The sequence below is a fragment of the Protopterus annectens genome, chromosome 8.part0, assembly GCF_019279795.1.
Source record: "Protopterus annectens isolate FY-2018-M chromosome 8.part0, PAN1.0, whole genome shotgun sequence".
Lineage (NCBI taxonomy): Eukaryota > Metazoa > Chordata > Ceratodontiformes > Protopteridae > Protopterus > Protopterus annectens.
This window is the reverse complement of record NC_056741.1, coordinates 915,381,302-915,395,639: the sequence shown is the minus strand read 5'-3', so window position 1 is coordinate 915,395,639 and position 14,338 is coordinate 915,381,302. Positions and strand designations below refer to the sequence as shown.

The window sequence follows — 14,338 nt, the reverse complement described above, 5'->3', positions numbered from 1 at the left end:
ATATCTGAAGGCATAATCCAAACACTTTCACCCAAGGACATCTAATAACTGTCTAAAACAAAATACCTCAACGTTCCTACTGATGATGTCCGTGAAACCATTCTGCAGCACCTCTCGCCAAAAAACGACTAATAGGTACTGCCATTTTCCGTAACCAAAACTAAACTGCCCGCCGCTGGGAGGAGCTCATTTTTTATTCAAATAACAAAACTGTAACTTGGGAAAGATAGTTCTTGTTTCTTTCAGAAAATTAGGGGAAAATGGCAAACTGACTACATCTCCCAGAACGCAGCATTCCCTAATAAGTGTTTTTGAGTTCTGCACTTTTATTCTTTCATTCCGACAGTTTTGCGTAGTTTAATTATATATACAAACATCGCTGTAGTACATATATAATACCCCCTTGACATTGTTTTTTTTTTTGTTGTTGTTGTTATACGATAGCATACTGAAGCTGGTCACTAAGAGGAATCGAATTCACCTACCTATGACTATAGTTCTGGCTTGGGTTGGAGCTACGAAGAAGGCGACCAGTAAGATTACAGGAGAAAGATGACGTTCACTCGTAGTGGGGCGGAGTGCATTGGGGCGCGCAGAAGGAACTGTCACTAAGATGCAGCCGGGTTGTTACGTGTTAATGCTTGTACTGTTTTGAGGTGAGCAGTTAAAAGTAGAGCTAAAAACTGTATAATGTTGAAGCTGTTTTTTAGCATATAGTGAGTTACCTAAATAGTTACAAGACCAACGCATGCTTAATTAATGTATGTTACTTTATTAGTTTTAACGATCAAGTAAGATATTTGTATAACAATGCTGTGTCTTTCCTCATTGCGATAGGAGACGAATGTTTTTGGCTGTTGTAACATATGTGTGAGTTGCGCGACTCCAGTTGGTAGAGGAGTCCGAGAGTGAAAGTTTGTTGAAATAGTCATAGATTGTGCCCTTGTTTTCTAACATATAGTGAGTTACCTAGACAGTTACAAGACCAACGCATGCTTAATTGATAATTGTCACTTTATTAGTTTTAATGATCAAGTAATATATTTGTATAACAACGCAATGTCTTTCCTCATTGCGACAGGAGACAAATGTTTTTGGTTGCTGTCACATATGTGTGCGTTGCGCGACTCCAGTTGTTAAGAGGACCGAGAGAGAAAGTTTAGTGATATAGTCCTAGATTTGTGCCCCCACCCGTGGGAACTGTTCCGTACATTGACAAAGTCAGAGGCTGACCGTACCTTACCTGGATTATTGAGTGCAGGTTATCTCCAGTGGTATAAGGCGAGATCGTGCGGGACAGAATCGGGAATTTGTACTGATATAACTTAATTTCGGCAATACATAAAAAGGTAAATCGGCTCAAGACTGTGTCAACACCATTAAACTGAAGTATATTTAGTTAATAGATGTTGTTTACCTGCTGCGCTGTACTGCAGCCTCTTGTCAGAACAACTTGGGTAGCAAAGGCTGCATTTTATATGTGTGGAAAACTGGTTTATTGCTCCGCACTTTAGAAAAATGCAAGTACTATATGCATGCTATTAAGACGTAAGTAACACGGTATAGACCATAAAGGTACTTGCTTGTTAAAGTGCTCATATACTGACAGTCTAGTGGACTTTCTTTTAATATATTAAATTATCTCTCTCAAGATTGTATTCGTGGGCAAGAGAGCCAAAAGGAATGGGAAGTATTATGCATTTCAGCATGTTATGGCTAAATAAAGAGAAATAAGTAGTTAAACACCTTTATGTACATCAGACTTACACATACATGGCTGACCCAGCTCTATTAGAAATGCTACATATAAAGAAATCCCAAGCCCTCTATATAAATTGATTTACTTAGTCAGTTAATGATGATTATTTTGGAGAACAAAGTATTGATCTGTCAACATAAGTTATACTTGCAAATAGAGGGCGTATACGCCAACTTAGTAATGGCTAGTTGGGAAAAACAGTTTGTATTGTTGAATAGTATGTGGAGTCAGGTTATCTTTTACAAACGTTTTGTAGATGACCTCCTCATTTTATGGAATGGTGATTTAACAGGATTGAGTAATTTTTGTGAATATGTCAATAGTACCACAAATTTTCTGGAATTTGAGGTTAGTCTTTCAAATGACGAAATTAACTTTCTTGATGTATGTGTATACTGGGATGATTAAAGGGATACTCTCTACCAAGATACATAAGAATGCCATAGGAATCATCTATTGCATAGGGCTAGCATGCACCCCCACCACATTTTCAGTAATGTGGTTAAGGGGCAGGCATTAAGAACCTCCAGGCTGACCACTGAGGAAGGGAGATTCAATACTGAGATGGAGGTATTAGAAGAGAGATTTGTTAATAGGGGATATAATAATGCAGATGTCTCTGAAGTAGTTTCCAATGTCGGGGAGCTTAGGAGTGTTACAGGGAAACCTTATTTCTCTGAAAGGGAGATGGTCAGTAATGGTAAGCATGCAAAAGGTGGAAGACCTAAGAAGAGGTATGTGAGAGTACCCGTTGATTATTCTAGTGATGTCAGAGTTGTCACTGATGTCATTCGGAAATATTGGCCAATACTCACACAGGATCCTCGGATAGGATCAATAGTGGGTGGTAGACCATCGTTTCTATACAAAAATAAGAAATCCTTGAAACAAATGTGTTATCCCAAAGATAAACAAGACCTCAAGCGTTAAGGTGATCGGATGGGGACGGTGCCATGTTTGAATTGTAATCGGTGTCGATATATCGGCACAAATAATGTGTTTTCACATCCTGACCTTAGGAGAGATTTTTTTTCTTCAAGGTCAAGGCAAATTGCAATAGTATTAATATTGTTTATTTGGCTGTATGTAACGTATGCTCCGCTTACTATGTGGTTAAAACCAATAGAAAGCTGAAATATAGAATCAGAGAGCATTTATTGAAAATTAGAAATAAAAAATAGCACTAATGCATTGGCAAGGCATGTTAATAAGACTGATGCTAGTCACAGTTTTAGGTTCCAGGTAATAGAAATGGTATATGGTAGTGAACGTCGTGGTGATATAGTTAACCAGACTGAGACAACAGAGAGTAGGTGGACATTGAGGCTTCGAGCAGATAAGGGGAGGGGGTTGAATGAAAAGGTACCCCTCAAACCCATAGCGAAGTCCAGACCAATACATAGGTAAACCTGCTGTTTTGAGCTCCTGTATTGGACCATGTATTGCTTAGGACAATAACTTTCTGTTATGAGCACAATATTGTATTTTATAGCAGGCTTGTCAGTATTGATTGTATAGGGAATTTTGCCTAGATATATTTTTACTGTAGTGCATATCAATTATTGAGTATAACTCTGATTTTAGGCACTGTGAGTTTAACTAGCACACAGTGGAATGATGACGCATGAAAAGGTTTGGGTGTGTCTGTGATTAAGTGATACTTAAGCAGAGTTTAGTATAGTTGTTTTGTAGGTCTGAAGAAGTGGTGTGTCAACACCACGAAAGCACTCACCAATAAATTTATTGTTTTTATATGTAGACGTTGAGTAGTTCTTTGAATGTGCTTCTGGCGAAAATTTTAAATATTGCTATTATGAAGTTAGGAAGTTGGTAGAATAATAGGTTTTACTTTGGCATGCATTTTCTGAAGGATTTGAGGTCTAGTATAGTGTTTGTCATTATTTAGCGACATCAATTCTCAATGATTTTTCCAGAAAACCCTAAATTTTATGAGGAATATATCAAAAATATGAGGCAAAGATCTGTACTTTCTGTGCTGAAGGATATATTGGACATTTATGTTTCCCCTATCCATGAGATACAGGGATGTTAAACCAGGGGTAAATGTTTGTTTCAGCATCCTTTCATCCAAATTACATATGAATAGAGTAAGAGAAGTACTTTGCTTTACATGGAGTGGAAGACAGTTATTTCATAGAAATGGTATTCTCTCTGAAACAAAGTTATTCCTCCATCATGTTCTATTTATTTTCAAAAGAGATTGAGATCTGTTGAGCAGGTGTTAAAGATACCATTGCACTTGCAAATGTGTAACAACTTTGACAGAAAAGGGTCTGTTGAAACTATGTAGGACACGTCTTGGCCTGTTTGATACTGAGAGGAGGGAGAAAAGCTTTGAGACAGTCTGCATAATTTTTATGATTTGGGCACTTGATGGTTTTATTTTTAGTGGGAAAGTGATGTGGTCATTCCAGCTGTGACAACTTTTTGGACAGGTGCATACTGAAAGGAGCATTCCCCCTTACAGGATCTTGGTGTCCTCTGGGTAGTTTACAATAGCACAACATTTGCAGTTATCTGCAAACTTGGTCAGCCACAAATCCATAACATTAGCTTTGTTCTCCATGAATTAAATGCCAAAGAGGAGTGACCCAAGTTCTGAACCATGTGGTACACAGCTAATGCCAGGTCTTTTGGAGGAGGTAGTTGTGTTTGTGAGATAGTTTGCTATCCAATGAGTTACATAGCAATTGATGTTGAGCTTATTTTACCCATGATATCTAATTGTGGGTGGTGGTATATGCCTTTGGGAGCTCTAGTTATGCAGTGTGCACTTTTTTGCTGTTGTCCATTGCTTCCTTAACAGTTCTCTAAGAAGTCAACCAGTTTAAGTTGGCAGGTCCTGCGTTGATAAATCTGAACTGGGCTGTGTCAGGAGTGTGTAGGTTACCTATTGTATAATCTTTTCTAAAGTCTTAAAGATGAGACTGATCAGGTGTGTCTATAATTAGCATGTTTGTTGAAGCCCCACCTTCCTGCAAAGGAATGACTGCTTCTGTTCTCTGCATTCGTCCATCACAAAGCCTATTTTGAATTGTACAGAATGGTTTCTGTAGAGGATCAGACAAGTCCTGTTTCAGGCTAACCAGTAGGCAGCATAGGCAGCATGAAATGTTATCTAGCCCTATAGACATAGTATTCCTGACCTTGGCACCTAGGAACTTGCTCTTGGGAGACTGTTGGGTTCTTGGTGTGGGTATGTGATCTGTGAATGTTGGGGGGGGGGGGTATGGTGAAGACTGAGAGAAAAAATTTCCACTAGTATATTGACTATATCCTGAGTATGTGATCCTTTACTATTTACTTTGCACAATGCTGGGCACTGTTTCTGAAACTTTTAATATAATTTATAGGTTCATAGCTAGGTACTAGGCTATTACCCTAGGGCCTGTATAAGCCTAGCCAAAAAGGTACCCTGGCTTTCGCCACCCAAGAAAATTATTTTCCTGTGCCCCTGTCGAGCAGCGCCACAGAAGTGATCCCTGGGGTGAATTTCCTATTTCCCATCCAGTCATCAAGATTTTTATAGGTAAAATAGAGGCAGAGGGAAATGAGTAATTAACTACATACAGTAAGCCTCCTATTTACTGCCCCGGCACCTGTCTTCCAGACAACGTTAAAAAAAAAAAAAGAAAATGTTGTGGTTATCCTTTGTCTCTGTGGCCATTTTTACCTCAAACCTGACTTTGGCTGATTTGATCAGGGTCTAGAGTTCCTTGTTACATTTAGCAAGAGCAGTTTTGGAATCTTGAGAAGTAGATTTATTTTTGTGTATAGTGAGCTATATATATTGTTATAGAGCCGGATTATATTTGGGTTCCTCCGCAGGGGTTTATTTTTGGCATTGTATTTATTTCTGAGGGGACAGATGCATTTATGCAGCTATTTACATCTGCTTGGAAACTGACAGTGAGACATGAGTGGGGTCATCAATGGAAGGAGATTAACTCTCTAATATCTCTAACAAAGAAATGACTGCAGGGGCTATGTCTGCAGATGTTTTTAAGCGCAATTGGCAGTAGACCAAACTGTACAACAGCTGTGACTTCAGTTTAGTATGACGAGGGACCTGAAACCTCAAGTGCCCAAATACAGAGTACACACATACTGGAAAGGGCAACCACTGTATTTTGAGTAGGGACAAATTTGTTTACTTTACATACGTTTACCAAAGTAGTGCACTGGTCTTAATGGACCATTTGCTGGCAAACCTCAGGAGAGAAAATTACAACGAGGAAAGATACAGTAGAAGTAGAAACACGTGATTAAATTATACAAAGAATATATAGAAAAATAATATAGTGTATAAATTATAAGTAATACAGTGATTTACAGTAATATGACAGGAAATGAGAAGTTATCCTTCACTCAAACATTCTTTCTGGCAAAATTGAAAAGCATATATTTTGCAGAGAGGGTAAGGAGGGTGGGGGAAGAGGTAGGGTATGGAGTGAAATTAGGTATATTTGTAAATCTGACAAGTTTATGAAATTATTTATTTGAAAGGATCAAACAGCATTGGTCAGACGAGGAAATAACTGAAAGATTTGAGGAATATTTTGAAGGAAGACATGTCTGTAAGTAAAGCTAGCAAGTATCAGATGTAGGGAATAAAGACTGTCATCCCACTTGGAGGGAATGCAAGCGACTTCTCAAAATTATGCTTTGAATAGATATATTTAGGTGGACCTTGCTTGGTTTGTTTTTGTGAAGTGATTTGGATTATGAAAGCAATATTGTGACTTTTATATAGAGCAGCTGATTATTAAGCTTTCTATCCAGGAAATTGTCTATGCTTTAGCTGGACAAGAGCCGCAGGTAGTATACACAGATAATTTTGAGTATTCTGCTCACTGTGTTTGATTTGGTGTGGAGGTAAACTGCAGTGACATGTGAAAAATTAAGGGACTCTGAAGAAGTAGAAAGACAATTTTATTGTGCATTTGTTGTGTTATTTTACTTAAGGCTTGTGGGTGGGACTAGGTAATTTGGTCTCTTCTATGTCTTTTGAGTTATTTGTTCACATTCCTCTTTTAAATGCCATTTCTGTATACTAATAAGTGCAGCTAAACTCAAACCAGTATATTACATTTTAAATTAAATTAAAAGCAGTGTTTTTTAGTGTATTATTAGTCTTGCTGTTTGGGAAAATTTATATTCTGACAGTTTGGGAAAATTATATTCTGACAGTTTTTTTTATTATGTCTGAAACATTATTACAATGAATTATAACTGATATCACATGGGAAGCATTGCTTTTAACTGTTTTGAGTTAGTAAGGTTTTGTATTTTTTCTGATATGTTACAGGGCCGGATTTACGAAAGCTTGCACGGAGTTGTAGAGTAAGACTTCAGACAGCCAATATGTCTGCCGAGCGATCCAGCAACAGCCGGCAGGGGCGTGCATGAGAGCTTCTAAAGCTACTCTTGCATGGACAAGCGTCATGGTATGCAAATTACCTCATTTGCTGCTGAAAGCTATGCAAGTGAGGTAAATTTGCAATCCAGGAAACACTAACCTGTCCGTGGAAGAGTAGTGTTATTTGCAGAAATGTACTCTGTCGGTAACGGAGTACTGTTCTGCAAATTGCTAAATGAAGCTATGACAGCTCCAAATAAAGGATGCATCCAGTTGAGGAAGCATGCCAATGGCCAAATATAAGACCATCGGCATTTTTAAATGTTTAAAATTATTAAAATCTAATTTCTTCCCCCGATCTCCGATGTTTAAGCGCAGCGCCGCGCAAATGTGTGGCGCTTAAAAAACAATAAAATAATTTAAAAATAGCCACACATAGGCATTTTCACTAAAAAGCTTATCCTGCCATGCAGGTGAATGGCAGGCTGAAGACAACATGGCTACTGAGTAGTGGTTGCTAAGGGAGGGAAGCTCAGTGTGAGAGATGTAAACGCAACTTAACTCCCTCACACATACCAGTTGGGGGGGGGGGGGGGTCACATACTGAACAGTCACAGCCAGCAGGACAAATGTAGACAAACGCAAACAAATGCTGTATCATGCCCTCTGAAGGGGCATATGAGTAACCTCCCCCCAGGCCTATGCAGATAACTGCAGACCAGGCAGTGTGATGTGGGATGGGTAGGCTATGAAGTCGCAAACTGATATGCATGTAATTGGAAGCTAAGGTCTATAGTGCAGTGGTATGCCTCAAGCCAGTACGATAGGCAACAGTACAGACTGAAATGGAGTACCTGACATAGCAGTGCAGGCCTAGCAAATGTGTATGTGTCAGGTGAACCCTTCATCCTATGTACACCCACAGTAACAATCAGGTGTGCTCCCCCAGGTAGAAATGTACAAATAATAGCTGTCCCCACTGTATGTAGAATGACTCGTGGAAGCCCTGCAGGCACACTGTGCTTCCTGTCACTGTACAACACAAAGGTGAGCCATGAAGTAAAAACCAACTTGATTTTCACACACACATAGTATATATGCTCATACTGGGCATGCTCACACACTTAGGCCATGTCTGAGTACAGCAGTGGGCCACACATATCTGGCAGTTGCAGCTCTTACTCCAGACACTTGTCACTATTCACCAATCCTGCCTTGTGCAGACACTGGTATGAAAACAGACCCATATAATATATTGGGCACCTGTCATAATCAAACTATGTACTCCAATTACTTAAGTTGTTCAAAGAAAGTGAAAAACCAAAGAAGATCAATAATACTCCGATCAGTATCATCAAGAAACAATGAGCACTCTTAACATTATCCAAGCCATGGTCAAAGAGTCCATAGAGAACCTTGAAGCTTTCTTTCGCTATGTCATAAATATCAATGTAAACTCATATATGTTCTGAGTCATTGCAAACTATAAATGAGTACATGTACATGACTGACATTGCCAACATCTTGTCAGACAGGTTCATACATATTTACCCCTTTCTCTCTGACATAAGGGCCCATTATCATACCTGGAGATTGTGAAAACCCAGAAATCCCATATAGAATGGTTAAACAGCTCTTTCCAAACCTAAAAACACGGCGTGTATGGGATAACATGGTTTCCCTGGCTGTGTCATATGTGAACTCCAAAACAAACGGACCCTGCACCTGAACAGTCTGAGACTCGCCATCTGTACAGGATATGAAACTGTTGAATGGGTTACAGCAATGTTTGGCACACTCCACGACTGATGGTGCACAACCGACCATGGGTACTATTGTCTTATAAGCCTAATAAGCCTGATGTGCAAGGCCATGGAGTCCATCATTATGGAACTCATAAACAGAGCTATTGAGAGCCTACAAACGCCCAACCCTACCCACTTTGGTTTGGTCAGGGGCAGATCATGGTTCCTTAACCTGCTAGACAGTTTTCAAGGCAGTCACCCAGGACATGCATCAATGAAATGAGCTACACATGGACTACATAGACCTTGAACAACCCTTTTCCAACATCCCACACATGTTGTATCCACAAAATCAACAACCTGAGTTAAGAATTGTGGTCTTCTGTTCAAGCTGGTAAAAACTGCTGTCCCCCATGGCTCAGTCCTGGGACCCCTCCTGTCTGGTATGTACTTTTCAGAAATACAGTCAAACACGAGGGCTATGTTTAGCAAGGTTTGTGAATGACGACAAAAAGGTTGTCATAATCGATGTGTGGGACAACAGAGACATCCTTAAAAAGGGTCTTGGTCAGACAGATGTGGTGTCAAACTTATGGTCTCGAGCTACAGTCATACAAATACCACATAGGTGTCAACACCCTAAATATGGAGGTAATAATAAGGGATCTATGGACAAATGTGGATAGTCATCACTACTTCCAGAAACACATTCACAAAGTGGTTAGAAAGTTATGCTATATGTTCCCACAAACTGCCAAGGTCTTTGCATGTAGGTCAAAGGAGGTTCCCTCTACTCTTCAGTCATCAGACCCATCATAGAGTACCACAACACACTTGCGATGAATCTGACTAGGCACCTTCAGCAGCTGGAAAGACCACTGACGTACCTCAACAAGAGCATTACTGGCCTCAAACAGTTGCCCCATGCAGCAAGACTGAATTTAACTCCGTCTGTACTCTGTTGCATACTGTCTACTCAGGTGATCTCTGCCCAACAAGACAGGTCCATGTCCAGTGCAGAACGGATGTACATGTGCTATCTGAAGTTATCCCAAGCTCACTGTACTACATGCTCTAGGGATATCATCATCACAGCAATAAATAGAACATGTTGGAGGGATACATTAATAACTCGCAGACTTCCCTCTCTTTGGAACAGGCTCCCTCCCAATATTAAGCTGAGTCCCTCACTGACGCTCTTCCAGAGGAGCCTTGATGAGTGTATGTGAAACTGAGCTGTCACACCATGGATCACTTCATCAGCTGTACTACACAGAGGCCTAGGGAACTAACTCCATGGGTGGTGATAGCTGCACACTCTGGCTATATTATACACAGTATAATAAGCCAAATATGGATGGGCAGAGATGTGTGTAAGAGGGTGACCATGACAGGGAGCCATCCAGGACTGTCCCACCCAGCAGACATCCCAATGGCACAAAAGACATGAGGTGCACATCTCACCCAGTGTACATAACCACCAGTATCTGTAAGCATTACAGTGTATGTGGTCCATGCGCCTGCTGTACAACAGGACGGTACAATGAAGTACATATCTACTATCTGTAGACAGTCCCTGTCACACATACCTATGAACCTATCTTCAATAAGGCATATGTTGGCTTAGGCAACTACAACCCCATTGGGTAGTCTCCCAAGCCCTCGTTCTAATAATTAGTACCCTAAGTCCCTTTCTAGTGGGGCTGCTGATGTGATGCCTGGCGTGAATTGTCAGTTTCCCATCCACTTATCAAGGTTCTTATTGAAGAGTGTCAGCGAGGGGCTCTGTCTGATGTACATTGGGACTCTGTTCTGTAGTAAGGTAAGTGTCTGGGATGGTACTCTATCCCACCAGCATGTTGTATTCATTGTTGTGAGGAGGTTCATATCCCTAGAGTGTGTAGGGTGACTCAGTTTTGTTATCTGTAGATGGAGCATGCTCAGCAGTTGTGTTGGGCATGGCTCTGTATATTAGGCAGAGTGTGCCTCTGAGTAGGCGGTACGCAACGAAGAACAGATTTAGTTTTAGCAGTTGTGTTGCATAACACAACTGTTTGAGGCCAGTAATCCTCTTGGTGAGGTACCTCTGTGGTCTCTACAGCTGCTGGATATGCCTAGTCGAGTACATCCAAAATGGTGCATTGTACTCTATGATGGGTCTGATGACTTGAGAGCAAAGGGCCACCACTACCTCTTTGAATCCTGATGCAAACTCTTTGTTGATTAGGTGGGCCACATAGGATTTCCCAATCACTTTGGCAACATGGTTGTCAAAGGAAAGATGACTATCTACTTGTGTCCCCAGATCCCTTATTACCTTGTCTGATGGGTTTGATGACTTGAGAGTAAAGGGCCACCACTACCTCTTTGGATCCTGATGCAAACTCTTTGTTGATTAGGTGGGCCACATAGGATTTCCCAATCACTTTGGCAACATGGTTGTCAAAGGAAAGATGACTATCTACTTGTGTCCCCAGATCCCTTATTACCTTGTCAGTTTTAAGGGGGTAACACCTATGTGGTAGTTCATGTGTACTTTGTTTTCACCAAAGGGGATCACTATGCATTCCTCCACATTGAGCTTGAGGCCATGATTCTGACACCACATATCTGTCTCGAGTCCCTTCTGGAGAATATTTGTGTCCTCCGGGGAATCTTTTATGGCAAACACTTTACAGTTCCCAGCAAACTTAGTCAACCACAACCGTCCTGTGTTGGCATGTACATTTGAGAAGTCTATACCAAACAGGAAGGACCCCAGGACTGAACCCTCAGGGCCACCAGTTGTTACCGGTGTAGAGTCTGACATGTAGCCAGCAACTCTTACTATCTGTGAGACAGTTTGCAATCCATCTTGTGATGTATGGATTCATGCCCAGATTGGTGAGTTCTTCTATGATACCTGACTGGGGAATGGTGTCAAAGGCTGTATTGAGGTATAGGTAGGCTGTGTTGAACTAATTTCAATCATCTGTAGCCTGGGTAACTGTCTCAAAGAAATCCACCCAGTTCAGGAGGAGTGATCTGCATATGATGAAGCCAAACTGGGTGTGCTCAACTGTGTGAAGGTTCACCATCTCTTTATTGGTGACTTCCATTATGATTGGCTCCATTGCCTTAAAGAGCAGACTCGTCAGGCTCATAGAGCATGAATGCCAAGGGGTTTTTGTGGTTCCACCCCTGTAGAGTGTGAAGAACGTTGCTGTGCAACATTCTATGGGTACATATCCTGTACAGAGCATGTAGAGAGAGGTGTAGGTATCCTTGATGAATATGGATACATCCCCACCCTGTGCTATGATCCAGGTCCTGATGCTGGAAGGTATGGAATTAGTAATATCCTGGTAGTGCTGGTGTGCTCTCTGGAGCCTTGAACTAGGTTTCTGTTACTGCACAGATATCCGTATTCTCCATACTGAGATGTGCCTCGAGTGTGTGCATCTGGAGGCTGAGACCTCTGGCAATGAGTAGCATTTGGCTAACTTTGTAGTTATTTGTGTTGGTTATTTTGTCCTGAGTGACCAGTGTTCCACACCTGAAGTCAATGGCTCATTGGTCCCATCTGACCATAAGCTAATTACCCTACATATCCACATTCTGGACCCACCCCCCTTTAAGGAAACCATGTTAAAAAAGGTCTCCAAAGCCAATTTCATGCTTCTTAAGACAGAAGTACTGAACTTCAGGACACCCATGCAGATGGACAATACTGTTAAGACTACTGAATTCTTAGCATGATGCATACAAAGTGCAATTGTGATCACAATTGCAATTTATAAACACTTACATGAGTGTATGCATCATGCTATCCCAAACAGAACCAAGACACTATCCTCCAAGAAAAGGAAGCCAATCTGGTGGTCCCCTGCCATAAACAAACGGCACAACAGAAGGATGAAACTGTTGCAAAAGAGGGTAAAATCCCATGAGTGGAGGAGCTCCCTGGTCAGCCTCAGGAAGAAGCTGCGATCCCTGATAAAATCCTCCAAAGCTAGTTATGAAAACAAAGGCGACACCAGTTCTAAAGATAACCACAAAGCATTCTATAGCTATGTCAAGAATCTCAATGGCAACACTCGGATCTGCTCTGAGTTCCAGCACAATGGCACTGAATATACAGACCTAACTGATATTGCCAACAGCCTGCCAGATAGGATCAGTGCTAACTTTACCCCCCTCTCACCCATGAAAGAGCACATCATTATACTGGAAGAATGTAAAGTTGCTGCCATCATGGCTGCACAGGTAAAAACCACTTTCCAAAGCCAGGAACACAGCATCCATGGGACCAGATTACATCCCAGGCTGCATTCTACAGGAACCACAGAAGGAACTGGCACCACACCTACATACCATGTTCAATCATAGCCTCACCTCAGGCTTTGTGCCTGCTGAATGGCGCACAGTGACTGTTATCCCACTACACAAGGGGGAGCCACCACGGACCCCGGGAACTAGCGCCCCATTAGCCTGATGAGCCTGGTCTGCAAGGCCATGGAACTTATGAACAAAGACATTGGTAATCTCCAAACTCTGGACCACAACCATTTTGGGTTTGTAAAAGGCAGATCATGTCTCCTAAACCTGCTTCTTTGAAGCAGTCACCAAAGCCGTAGACAAGGATAAGGTGGTTCACACAGCCTATCTAGATCTTGCCACGGCTTTCAACACCATCCCTCACTCTGAAATTATGGATAAACCCACTAAACTAGGTATAAATCCCTATGTCACAAGATGGGTTGCCAACTGGCTGACACCACCCACACTGTGAAAGTAGCAGACTCCAAGTTTGACTTAGGCTGTGTGAACCACCTTATCCCTGGTCCAATCTAGATCTTGCCACGGCTTTCAACACCATCCCTCACTCTGAAATTATGGATAAACCCACTAAACTAGGTATAAATCCCTATGTCACAAGATGGGTTGCCAACTGGCTGACACCACCCACACTGTGAAAGTAGCAGACTCCAAGTTTGACTTTGGACCAGTGACAAGTGGAGTACCACAGGGTTCAGTCCTGGGTCCTGTCCTGTTTGGTATCTACTTCTCTGAAGTACAGGTTAACATGGAAGGTCTCTGGCTAATGAAGTTCCCAGATGACTGCAAACTAGGAGCCATAATCGAGACTAACGATGTGGACATCCTACAAAAGGGCCTCACTTAGACATATGCCTGATGTCAAAGCCATGGCCTCAAGCTCAGTGCCAAAAAGTGCATTGTCATCCACTTTGGTAAAAATACTGCACCCATGAACTACAACATAGGTGGTAGTATACTTGACACTGAAAGTGTGCTAAGATACCTTGGGACAGTAGACTCTCCTTTGATAATCACATCGCCACAGTAGTCAGGAAATCCTTCTACGGGGCACACCTCATCACAAAATTTGTCTCGTGCAGAATAAAAGAGGTCATTGTTCCCCTCTACTCATCACTCATTAGATCCATTATAGAG

The 14,338-nt window shown here is 41.4% G+C and overlaps 2 protein-coding genes across 2 annotated transcripts in view; one reads left to right on the top strand and one right to left on the bottom strand.

Annotated features, from left to right (window-relative positions):
- PROSER3 (proline and serine rich 3) overlaps positions 1–170 on the bottom strand; it is a 1,217,796-nt gene extending 1,217,626 nt beyond the window's left edge. Inside the window, exon 1 of the mRNA XM_044080441.1 lies at positions 67–170. Within this exon, the coding sequence (XP_043936376.1) occupies positions 67–101 (35 nt within the window). The 5' untranslated portion in view covers positions 102–170. The remainder of the gene's footprint in view (positions 1–66) is intronic.
- Positions 171–432: 262 nt separating this feature from the next.
- The window catches only part of LIN37 (lin-37 DREAM MuvB core complex component), a gene marked incomplete in the record, with an annotated part of 817,002 nt that continues 803,096 nt past the window's right edge, over positions 433–14,338 (top strand). The window contains 1 exon segment of the mRNA XM_044080439.1: positions 433–656.